At 50.6% G+C, this 12,448-nt stretch overlaps 1 protein-coding gene and 1 long non-coding RNA gene across 4 annotated transcripts; one reads left to right on the top strand and one right to left on the bottom strand.

Moving 5' to 3' along the window:
• Positions 1-30: 30 nt before the first annotated feature.
• GBA2 (glucosylceramidase beta 2) lies at positions 31-12,393 on the top strand. Of its 3 annotated transcripts, none has more exons than XM_028835072.2 (17): positions 31-915; positions 4,555-4,646; positions 4,849-4,964; positions 7,371-7,589; positions 8,228-8,467; positions 8,647-8,749; positions 8,913-9,066; positions 9,144-9,269; positions 9,467-9,639; positions 9,848-9,952; positions 10,157-10,264; positions 10,363-10,550; positions 10,635-10,741; positions 10,893-11,035; positions 11,114-11,229; positions 11,325-11,516; positions 11,814-12,393. In XM_028835072.2, the coding sequence occupies exons 1-17, from the start codon at positions 557-559 to the stop codon at positions 12,090-12,092; spliced, it is 2,820 nt and encodes a 939-aa protein (XP_028690905.1). In that variant the 5' UTR covers positions 31-556; the 3' UTR covers positions 12,093-12,393. The 3 variants fall into 3 exon arrangements, with proteins under 3 accessions (XP_028690905.1, XP_077821886.1, XP_014972956.2); XM_077965760.1 differs by having other exon boundaries at positions 10,363-10,514; positions 11,660-12,393; XM_015117470.3 differs by having other exon boundaries at positions 10,363-10,514.
• Positions 279-3,827, bottom strand: LOC144334639 (uncharacterized). Its single transcript, XR_013404738.1, has 2 exons — positions 2,929-3,827; positions 279-2,617 (listed from the first exon to the last, which is right to left on the bottom strand). It is a non-coding gene; the product is annotated as an uncharacterized LOC144334639 (long non-coding RNA).
• Positions 12,394-12,448: the final 55 nt, after the last annotated feature.

Consider the following 12,448-nt stretch of genomic DNA (forward strand, 5'->3'; position numbering starts at 1 on the left):
TCCCTTCCGGCCGGAAGCGCCCGGCCGGCCAGACCGGAAAGGGCTCGGGTTGTCCCGGCGCCCAGGGTCACCTTCCCACGGGCTGGCACCTGGGCGCGGGCGCTGCCCCGGAGCCGGCCTGCGGGACCTGGCGCCCAATCCTGGGGGACCCGGTGCCGTGGCCCAGGGGCCGGGCCGAGGTCCTGGGGGCGGTGCCTTCCGGGCCCGTCCCGGGGCGGTGCCTGGTGGGCTGGCCCCGCGGCTCCTCCCCTCTCTGCGGGCCCAGTCGCCCTTTGGCCGGGCGAGCTAATCATCGCGGCTCAATGACGACGAGGCCCGACCCTTCCCGTCCAGGACCTACAGAGACAACCGAAGGAGAGCCCAAGGCGGCTTCATTGCTGTCGCCGCCGCCACTGAAGCAAGAGCTCCCCGGCTCCACTGAAACACCAGCTCATCTAAGCTTTCCCCAACGCCCGGCCCTCCGGGACGATACCTAACAGCCACCGGCGCCCACATTTGGAATAGGCTGGCCAGATACTTAGTATCCGAGGGCTCGGAACTTGGGGCCATCGAGGTCATGGGGACCCAGGATCCAGGAAACATGGGAACTGGCGTCCCAGCCTCGGAGCAGATAAGCTGTGTCAAAGAGGATCCACAGGTTTATTGCCCTGAAGAGACTGTAGGCACCAAGGATGTGCAGGTTACAGACTGCAAGAGTCCCGAAGACAACCGACCCCAAAAAGAGACGGGCTGCTGCAATCCGGAGGACTCTGGGCAGCTGATGGCTTCCTATGAGGGTAAAGCTATGGGCTACCAGGTGCCTCCCTTTGGCTGGCGCATCTGTCTGGCTCATGAGTTTACAGAGAAGAGGAAACCCTTTCAAGCTAACAATGTCTCCCTAAGGAACATGATAAAGCATATAGGCATGGGCTTGAGGTGAGTAGACCCCATTGCCTAGAATGCCTTTGGCTTCACTTTGTTCTAGCTCAAAACTAGCAGAGGTGGGAAAGGGCAAGAAAGCAGTTGGGCTTCTTGTCCCAGTGAAGCGGCCCCTATCCCTGGCATATTTTAGGCCTATGGTTTTGGACCATGAGACCAGGTCACATCTCTTTGCAACACCATTCCCTCCCAGTGTTTTGTCTTTTCAGAAGGAAACAGTAGGAACATTTGGTCACGCAGTCAGCCTTTCCCATTCAGGCTCCTTCTCACATATTGGTTTCCAATGACTTCCCTTTGGGATTAGCTATACTTTGTGGCAAGGTAGGAAAGGATAATCTGGCTGCTGTGATACTAACACAATGTTGTTTTATTTGGGGGTGGGGAGTCTCAACCCCTTACTTCCTGCAAACAGCTGGGACATTCTCTGTACCTCTTTAGGTACATTGTTAGAGTCCCAACACTACTGCTTCTTTCCTCAAGCTTTAGCTCCAGGGAGTAGGTAAGAGCCTCCCTGCCCTCAACTCTGAAGTGATGAAAAGGTGCTGTCATTCTATTCTGGGAGAGAGAGCTCTTGATATTAAGTCATTTATCAGAGAGGCACTGCCATAGATGTAGAACCCGTCTAGATCCCCACTGAGTTCAAAGACTAGTGATGAGGAGCCAGACCCACTAACAGGAACAGGTGGATGTGAGGACAGAAAGCATCACCCTGAGGTCATCCTGACTCAGTCTACACAATAAACACAGAACTGTGGAGGGAGGCATAAAGCTTGGGAAATCCTGCCCTGACAGCTTCTAGAGGAGACCCTTCATTTCCCCAGTAAGTGCTGTGGGGCTGTGATGGGGAGGTCAGTTATCTAACCCCAGCCCTGGGGAGTGGGAAGGGCCTGACGCTGCCTGCACATCTGGCTTTGCTGGTGCCTGTGGGTGGCCTGCAGCAGAGAAGAATCATCCCTCCAGGCTGCTTCTGAAATCAATTCAGTCCAAGTTTGACCCCAAAAGCTTTTGGGTCAAAATAGGATCTAGTGTACAGAGAGAAGTACACTGAGTTGCATGTGGTGGGAACAATGAGATCAAGAAAAGATGGGCATCCTAGCCTCTTAGCCCTTAAATATGAACTGAGTCATAGAGGCCTGAAGCTGTGCTCAACCCCCTGGACCCTGGCTCCCCATTCCAGGATAGAGTAGGGGGGACTGATACAAGGTTTTTGGAATAGGATGAGTTCCTGTGAGGAGAAAGCACAGGTGAGACAAGAATTCTAAGTGATAACTCTTGAGGTTGAAATTGTGGAGAAGGCCAAATAGGTCAGGAATGGCCAGCTACCATATTAAGGGAGTGAGAGAGCTCCTAAGACGGAGCTGAACTGGGGACACTCTGACCAGGAGCTCCAGCAAGACAGAGTTCTCTGGGCCTTACCTCGGTAAGAATTCAATTTCAATTGTTCTCCCTTCCAGCCAGAGTCCACTCATTCAATAAATATTTATTGAGTGCTTCTTCCGTGCCAGATAGTCCTTTGTTCTGCCTATCCTCATAGATTGCAGTTACTCTCCCTGGTTGCCCTAATCCTCGGCCGCACCCTCCCTCTACCAGTCCTTTCTGGCCTCTAGTTTCAAAGTCCAATTTTCTCTAAGCTGGCAGAGAGGATTCTCTGCCTTCTTGTCATCCCATCCTTTGTCTTCCTTCCCTCTTCTTTCCACCCCTAGAATGTGCTGTCCCTTTTTTTTTTTTTTTTTTTTGAGACAGTCTTGCTTTTGTCACCCAGGCTGGAGTGCAATGGTGCGATCTCAGCTCACTGCAACCTCTGTCTCCTGGGTTCAAGCTATTCTCCTGCCTCAGCCTCCCAAGTAGCTGGGATTGCAGGTGCCCGCCACCACATCCGGCTAATTTTTTTGTATTTTTAGTAGAGACGGGGTTTCACCATGTTGGCCAGGCTGGTCTTGAACTCCTGACCTCAGGTAATCCGCCCACCTCGGCCTCCCAAAGTGCTGGGATTACAGGTGTGAGCCACACTGCACCTGGCCGCTGTCCCTATTCTTTAATCACATTTCTCCTCCTCTGCTCCAGTCTGTCTGTTATCTCTCTTGTGCCCCATCATTTGTATGTTCATTCATTTGTAAATTTGGCAAATATGCATTGACTGCAGACCATATGTCCTGCCCGGTGCTTGGACCTGAGGGTAATATTCAACTAGTCTTTGTCATTGTCCCTTTCCCCAAGGAACTTAAAAATATGTCAGCCTCACATGAGGAACACTGAAATAACAAGGCAATGTCTGATTAGGAATTGAGATAGCAGTTTGTATATATGAGTAATAATCATACCTGTACTTTATGGCTTTCTTATCTATTGTCATTTGATCTTTCAACCATTTTATTAGGTAGCTAGAGTAGGTGGTATCCTCATTTTGTAGATGAAGAAACTGGGACTTAGGGGTTACTTACCCAATTATTTGGCTAGAAGTGGTGTGACTGAACAGTAGGCATAATGTGGTTAGGTAGGGAGGACAGTGGAAATGGGAAAGAGCCTGGCAAGGCAGGGGCTACTTGGTGAGGACCCATCTGGAATGAGAATTTGTAGGAAATAAGATTAGAAGATAGGCTGGGACAGATGTCAGAGCCTTGAAAACAGAATCATTTGCCTACTGAAAACAGCCTCAATCATTTGCCTCTTGGATACAGGGCTGTAGCAAGCCCAGGAAAATGTTGGGATTTTTTGAAGGCTTTACCGAGAGCAAAATCAGAAAGCTTCACGGTTTAAATGCTGAATTAAAAAAAAAAAAAAAAAAAAAGACTTGAGAGGAAATGCCCAGAAATAAATATAAACACTGATTGTCTGTGGGTGAGATGGTTTTTTTCCCCCTTTCACCTTTCACAATTAGAAAGAAAAATGATCATTTTAAAAAGAAGAAAGGCCACAAGCGGTAGCTCACGCCTCTAATCCCAGCACTTTGGGAGACCGAGGCAGGCAGATCACCTGAGGTCAGGAGTTCAAGACCAGCCTGGCTAACATGGTGAAACCCCATCTCTACTAAAAATACAAAAAAAAAAAAAAAATGTGCCAGGCATGGTAGTGGACGCCTGTAATCCCAGCTACTTGGGAGGCTGAGGCAGGAGAATTGCTTGAACACAGGAGGCGGAGTTTGCAGTGAGCCAAGACTGCGCGTCACTGCACTCTAGCTTGGACAACAAAGAATGAAACTCTATCTCAAAAAAAAATAAATAAATAATAAAAATAAAAATAAGAAAGTTATCCCCAGCAGTCTATGCCTGTTTTGGAGGTAGGGGATTGGGGGTGGAGGCTGTAGGCCAGGAAACCATAAACGGTCCTTTCAGCACCTCAGACAGAAGCTCCTGATGTTGGAAGTAAAGCAGTGGTGGTGGCACTAGAGAGATAAGGAGAGATCAGAAAGCCCCTTCTGAGGAGAAAAAAGGAGAGAAACAAAGCCACTCCTACACTTTAGCTGGGGTGACTGGGAAGATGAAGGGACCTTGAACTGTACAGAAATCAAGAGGAAGAGAGATTTGAAAGCAGATGTCCTTGGGACATTTAATGGGAGGTCACAGAGACAGGCAGGTGACAGCCTGTGAACAACTGCCCACCTGCCCCCTTCCACTCACATTGCCTCTTGCTCCTCAGGTACCTGCAGTGGTGGTACCGGAAGACCCAGGTGGAAAAGAAGACACCTTTCATCGACATGATCAATTCTGTACCCCTAAGACAGATTTATGGTGAGCCTCACCCCATCTGTGCTCTGCTCAGAAAAGGCCCAGCCTCCAGGTCTACCACAGTTAGGCAGAGGCTTCCAGTTTATGCAAATTGCACTGTTCCATTCCCTAGGTTTTCAGAAGAACCAGGCTTTATAGTCTAGAAAGTTAGAAATATGCTTATTTTCCTCTCCCAATACCCCACTAACCATCCTGATTTCTCTAGGTTGTCCCTTGGGTGGCATCGGGGGAGGCACTATTACCCGTGGCTGGAGAGGCCAGTTCTGTCGTTGGCAGCTTAACCCTGGAATGTATCAGCACCGGACAGTCATCGCTGACCAAGTAAGAGCCAGGAGGTGGAGAGGCCAGGACAGTACCTCCCCAGGCCAAGAAGGAAGGACCTCTTGGCTAGTGTAGGAGGTAGCAGTTAGATGTGAATATGATTCAATCCAGTAAGTACTCTCAGGATGCTTCCTGTGTGCCCAGCCGTGTGCTAGGATATACTGTAGGAATAAGACACACACAGAGCACACATTCCTTGAAAGAGTAAACAGACTTGGCATTTCTCTAGCAAATGCCTCCTGTCTACCTCACTGGCCCAACCCAACTAGCTGAGGCAGCCCCCAACTACAAAGAATGCAGAGAATTCCCAAATCACTTAACCTGGCTAAAAGAACATTTGGTAGGACTGGAAGGGAGAAGAAAACCCAAAGTCTATAAACTCATGGGAAAAAAAGACATGTAGTACAAGGTTCCTCACCCTGATTGAGGAACCTTCACCAAAGTTCAGCTCCTCTGCTGATCACTTCCCTGGAGGTCTCTCTGGCTTAGGATCTAAAAAGCTCCTTCTCTCCCGGGCTTAGATCTCTAGCCTTCTTCCCTCTTCTGAAGCTTCACTTTTTTCCTTTTGCTCCTGCATCACATCTGGGCCTTAAATTGCCAGAAGTATGTGGCCTGCCTTTCATCATATCTCTAGTTGACCACCCCTTTAGAGTTGTCTAGGAAGTTCCTCTTTCCTGGCTCCAGCATTCAGCCTCATCTTCAAAGGAAAAATGACTAGCAAATCTTTAGTCCAATTAATGACAATGCCCTTCCTGGTTCAGGTTTACCAGCCCTGCCCATGTTCCAAGATCCCTCTCTGCCTCATCCCTTAGGTATCCTGAGGGGAATGGCTTCTAGAATTGTGACTCTACAATTAAAGTAATTATTGCATGCTTAACATGTGCTAGACACTGTTCTAGGCTCTTTGTATACTGTTTAATACTAAAAACAATCCTACAAGGGAAGTACCACTATTATGCTCATTTTGCAGATGAGGACACTAAGATCCAGAGAGGTTTAGTAACATGCGCAAGGTCACAAGGTTGGTAAATGGAAAGGTTGGGATTCAGAACCATTTCTTTCTGTGGTGAAGAGCTTGTGGTCTTAACCATTATGTACCATTCCAACAAAATGAAAAAGTATTTTATATAGTTGTCCCTCAGTATCCATTGGGGGTTGGGCCCAGGACCCACTATCCGAGGATGCTCAGTCTTTGATTTGAAGTGGCATATAGTATTTGCAAATAACCATTGCACATCCTCCTATATACTTTAAATCATCTGTAGATTACTTATAATACCTCATACATTGTTACATAAACCCTTGTCATACCGTACAAGAAATAAAGTGTGTGCATATTCGGTACAGATGCAACTTTTTTTCCGCATATTTTAGATTTGGTTGGTTGAATCCACTGATGCGGAACTCACAGATACGGAGAGCCGACTGTATACAATAAAAATATTTGGCATAGTTTGAACCAGGGAAAGGGATATTAATCCCTCATAGCTCCTACCCTCCAAGAGCTAAAACTTTTTTTGAGAAAACAAGACTTAGGGGAAATGGAGACAGAGACCACATCAGTGCTAAAAGAAGAGGGGTGGATAGTATACTGCGGAAAAAGGGACGGCGCTGCAGATTTCACTCATTCCCTCCACATACACACCAACTCTGAAGAATGGTGCATCAGTGAATTAGAAAATGTACCTACCCTCAGAAGAACCCATAGAGCAGTCAGGGACACAGAATGGTCAGTCAATACATTATAATACACCAAATGCTAGAATAGAGCGGGAGGGGGGCACATATAATGACTCACTGCTGGAGGAAGGAGAGGAAGAGGAAGAGATGGCTTTTGACCTAGGCTTTGAAGGATGAGAGGTTTCACCAGATAGCGAATAAGTATGAGCACAGGCATGGAGGAGGGAATGTAGCGTGCTCAAGGAACAGTGAGTATTTTTTATATGAGCAGAATATAGGTGCTTGAAGAGGTGATGAGTCTGATGGGCAAGGAGAGGCCAGCTCAAGAAGGGCCTTGAAAGCCAGGCAAGAGTTGAGACTTTAGCCTGAGGGCCATGGGGAGTCACTGAAACATTCTAACCAAGGACGACATATCTAGATTTGCCTGTGAGAAAGATCACTCTGCTACCCAGATGAAAAGGGCCACAGAAAAAGCAGGAGATTGTTTGGGCTTAAATGAGATGCTAACACCACCATAGTGGAGAAGGGAGAGAAAGCTTGGGAGATAGATGGACGAGGAGGTAGCAGGACTTGGTGATTCACTGAGCCTGGGGGATGACTTGAAGCTGATGGTGCAGTGGTAACAGCTGCAGGCTCTGAAAGGGGAGGAGCTGATTTGAGGAGAGGGAAGACTTAGTTTGTGGTGCCTATGGCTTACCCCGTTCCAGCTTATCTGCCCTCTTTAAGTTCACAGTGTGCCTACGCCGGGAAGGGCAGACTGTGTACCAGCAAGTCCTGTCCCTGGAGCGCCCAAGTGTCCTCCGCAGCTGGAACTGGGGCCTGTGTGGGTACTTTGCTTTCTACCACGCCCTCTATCCCCGAGCCTGGACTGTCTATCAGCTTCCTGGCCAGGATGTCACCCTCACCTGCCGTCAGATCACACCCATCTTGCCCCATGACTACCAGGTGAGGCCCCCATGTCTGTATTTTCCATTGCCCTCCCTTCCCCAGGACCTTGCCTCTGCTAGAAACTGCATGGCCTGCCAGGCTCCACGGTGGCTCACGCCTGTAATCCCAACACTTTGGGAGGCCGAGGCAGGCGGATCACGAGGTCAGGAGATGGAAATCATCCTGGCTAACACATGAAACCCTGTCTCTACTAAAAATACAAAAAAAATTAGCGGGGCATTGTGGCGGGCGCCTGTAATCCCAGCTACTCGGGAGGCTGAGGCAGGAGAATGGCGTGAACCCAGGAGGTGGAGCTTGCAGTGAGCCAAGATCATGCCACTGCACTCCAGCCTGGGTGACAGAGCAAGACTCCGTCTCAAAAAAAAAAAAAAAAAAAGGAAAAGAAACTGCATGACCTGTGAAAGGGAGATTGAAGCCATCACACTGGCTTCCCAGAACCACCGCCCGATTGGTTCTGGTCTTCTATGTCCCAATAGGCAGCTTGCCTGGGAATACAGGGAGATGCAAGTGGACAAAAGAAGAGTATACTGAAGAGTATTTGAGTCAGGTCCTGTGTGCGCCCAGGACTGATCCTAGGAGAGTGGGGTCAGGAGGGGCTCTACTGGGACCGTCTGAGTCTAATGTTCTGCCCCCAGGACAGCAGCCTGCCTGTAGGAGTCTTTGTGTGGGATGTGGAAAATGAAGGGGACGAAGCTCTAGATGTGTCCATCATGTTCTCCATGCGGAATGGACTGGGGGGTGGAGACGATGCCCCAGGGGGTTTGTGGAATGAGCCCTTCTGTCTGGAGCATGGCGGGGAAACTGTCCAGGGGCTGCTGCTGCATCATCCAACCCTTCCAAACCCCTACACAATGGCTGTGGCTGCACGAGTCACGGTAAGGAAAGAGCCTGCCCTATACCTTAGCCCCTGAACCCCATCTCCACCCCACCATGGTCTCTTCATCCACCCTCATCATACTCCCGTAAGCCCCTAGGTCTGGGTAAGAGGAGCTGGGGAGCTAGCCGGGACCCAGTGTACTCGTGCCTGCCCTCACAGTCCCTGGCCCCTTCACAGGCAGATACCACGGTAACCCACATCACAGCCTTTGACCCTGACAGCACGGGGCAGCAGGTGTGGCAGGATCTACTTCAGGATGGACAGCTGGACTCTCCCGCTGGTGATGGGGGGTCTGACTGGGAGATGGTGGGAAGAGAGGTTGTCCCTGTCTTGGGACCAAGGGTGGGAGGCCTGGCAATAAGTAGGCCTTGTTTCCCTGTTAGGGATCCCTATCCCTGGGGTTGCAGGGGCTCCTGTCCTGAATTCTCTTGTGCTTCTCTCAGGCCAAAGCACCCCTACGCAGAAAGGAGTAGGCATTGCTGGAGCTGTGTGTGTTTCCAGCAAGTTGCGACCTCGAGGCCAGTGCCGCCTGGAGTTTTCACTGGCCTGGGACATGCCCAGGATCCTGTTTGGAGCTAAAGGCCAAGTCCACTACAGGTGAGGGGAGCAAGAAAGTGTAAGGATCCAAAGCTGTGACCTGGGGCTTGTGTTCATCCTTCCCCTTCCCACCCCAGGCGGTATACAAGGTTCTTTGGCCAGGATGGAGATGCAGCACCTGCCCTCAGCCACTATGCACTGTGCCGATACGCAGAGTGGGAAGAGAGGATCTCAGCTTGGCAGAGCCCGGTATTGGATGACAGGTGCCAGTGGGGCCCATCTCTTGCCTTTCTCCTAGGCACTCACTCCGAATGGGACTCCTCGATTTACTCTCCACCCACCAAAGTCAGTAGACTTGCACTGGGATTAATTTGATGCTTCTACTCTGCTGAACCCCCAAATCCTTTCCATCTTGGGAGATGCATGTTCCTTAAACCATTTCCTCCTCCTCACTTCCCAGATCACTGCCTGCCTGGTACAAATCTGCACTGTTCAATGAACTATACTTCCTGGCTGATGGAGGCACAGTATGGCTGGAAGTTCGTGAGGACTCCCTACCAGAGGAGCTGGGCAGAAACATGTGTCACCTCTGCCCCACCCTACGGGACTACGGTCGATTTGGCTACCTTGAGGGTACAGGATGCTGGTGGGCTGGGATATGGCAGGCCATGCCTAAGCCAGGATGATGGATTTGCCTACCCCAGGATATTGGTTAGGGTGAGGGGGTGATGGATGTGGACTAGTGACAGTGCCCCACTTCCAAATCTAGAGGACAAGCTACAGAGGGGTTTGAAGGGGAAGCAGGAATTCTGGCAACAGTGTTTCTCATTCATTCCTCCAGGCCAGGAGTACCGCATGTACAACACATATGATGTCCACTTTTATGCCTCCTTTGCCCTCATCATGCTATGGCCCAAACTTGAGCTCAGCCTACAGTATGACATGGGTGAGGATCTCTTTTGTGCCTCTTCTGCCCTCTTGGCTCCCCATACCCCTGAACTTCTGTGGTCCCTCAGATTGTCTCCTTTCCCTTCCCTTTATACATATCTGCATGCTGCTTACTGGTTCCCCACTGTGGTCACACACATAGCTCTGTGCCCCTCCTCAAGCATGCCCATTCCCTGCCTCCCTTCTGTGTCTGCTCCCGCAGCTCTGGCCACTCTCAGGGAGGACCTGACACGGCGACAGTACTTGATGAGTGGGGTGATGGCACCTGTGAAAAGGAGGAACGTCATCCCCCATGATATTGGGGACCCAGGTAAAAGTCCACCCCAAGGTCAGCTTCCCTCCCTCAACTTTTGTACCCTCTACCCTACCCACCAATGCAAATGACCCAGGTCCCCGCCTCTCCCACAGATGATGAACCATGGCTCCGGGTCAATGCATATTTGATCCACGATACTGCTGACTGGAAGGACCTGAACCTGAAGTTTGTGCTGCAGGTTTATCGGGACTATTACCTGACGGGTGATCAAAACTTCCTGAAGGACATGTGGCCTGTGTGTCTAGTAAGGGATGCACATGCAGTGACCAGTGTGCCAGGGGTATGGCTGGTGTCTGGGAAGAGCCTAGCTGGTTGTTGCCTTTCCTCGGTACCTAGGTCTTCAGCATCTTGGTCCCCTCTCTAGGCTGTGATGGAGTCTGAAATGAAGTTTGACAAGGATCATGATGGACTCATTGAAAATGGAGGCTACGCAGACCAGACCTATGATGGATGGGTGACCACAGGCCCCAGGTTAGTGGGTAGGGGTTTCCAGGAGGCCTGAGGTGGGAAACTGGGCACCGAGGGATTGTAGGGCTCAAGAAAAAATGACTCATTGTCTGTTACACTGCATGGGAGTAGCTGGAGCTGCCAGTCTGACCCCCAAACCCATGTCCCTGATCAGTGCTTACTGTGGAGGGCTGTGGCTGGCAGCTGTGGCTGTGATGGTCCAGATGGCTGCTCTGTGTGGGGCACAGGACATTCAGGATAAGTTTTCTTCCATCCTCCACCGGGGCCAAGAAGCCTATGAGAGACTGCTGTGGAATGGTGAGTTCGGGGAGCCTAAGTAGTCTTAAAGCAGCTGAAGGGACACCAGGAGCCTTATTTTCTCTTCCTCGACTCCAGGCCGCTATTACAACTATGACAGCAGCTCTCAGCCTCAGTCTCGTAGTGTTATGTCTGACCAGTGTGCTGGACAGTGGTTCCTGAAGGCCTGTGGCCTAGGAGAAGGAGAGACTGAGGTGAGACTAGGAGGAGGAGCCAGAGAGAAAACTGGGTTTTCCCTGAAGGTGGGAAGTAAGTATATGAGACTATGTTCCTGCCATTGCCCCTCCAGGTGTTTCCTACCCCACATGTGGTCCGTGCTCTCCAAACTATCTTTGAGCTGAACGTCCAGGCCTTTGCAGGAGGGGCCATGGGGGCTGTGAATGGGATGCAGCCCCATGGTGTCCCTGATAAATCCAGTGTGCAGTCTGATGAAGTCTGGGTGGGTGTGGTCTACGGATTGGCAGCTACCATGATCCAAGAGGTAATACACTCCCTTTCCCATCTCTCTACCATCTGTATCCTGGCCCAGAAAACTTCCTCAGCCACCAAATTTCTTCAAGGCATAACCCAATGCCATCTTATCCATCTATAAAGCCTCCCGCTTTTCCCTGGTATGCATTCTAGCTCCTGCCTTCAGACTTGCCTGTGGGTCACAGTTACCTCCTCTACTTCCTTCCCACTCCTTGAAGGCAAAGACTATACTGCCTCCATCTATCCAGTGGAAATGGCTATTCAGAGGGTGCAAGTTAGTATGTATGACTGTCATCTCTCCCAACAGGGCCTGACTTGGGAGGGCTTCCAGACAGCTGAAGGCTGCTACCGTACCGTGTGGGAGCGCCTGGGTCTGGCCTTCCAGACCCCAGAGGCATACTGCCAGCAGCGGGTGTTCCGCTCACTGGCCTACATGCGGCCACTGAGCATCTGGGCCATGCAGCTAGCCCTGCAACAGCAGCAGCACAAAAAGGCCTCCAGGCCAAAAGTCGAACAGGGCACAGGACTAAGGACAGGGCCTATGTTTGGACCAAAGGAAGCCATGGCAAACGTGAGCCCAGAGTGAACCGTCTGAACTGTGGGAGGAAAGCACTAATAGCCCAGCCTCCAGCCTGGCCTTTCCTCCTTCCCCTCTGAACCTTCTGCAACCCTGAGCCATCAGGACAATCATACCCCTTCCCTTCTCCCCACCCAGTTGTGCCAGTAAATGGGGGTTGAGGGTGACCTAGGCAGCATTAGAATCACTTATTTATTTCTTTCCTCACCCGTTCCCTCACTGCATGAAATGTTCAGGGAGGTCAGTTGATTTCCCCAGGTACATTCATGGGGTGAGACACATGGGTACAAATAAAAGACCCAGAAAGCCAGTAAGTGTGGTGTGTTTGAGCCCTCAGTCCTCCTGATAGGGCATAGGAGCTGCAG

The sequence above is a fragment of the Macaca mulatta genome, chromosome 15 (genome assembly GCF_049350105.2).
Source record: "Macaca mulatta isolate MMU2019108-1 chromosome 15, T2T-MMU8v2.0, whole genome shotgun sequence".
NCBI lineage: Eukaryota > Metazoa > Chordata > Mammalia > Primates > Cercopithecidae > Macaca > Macaca mulatta.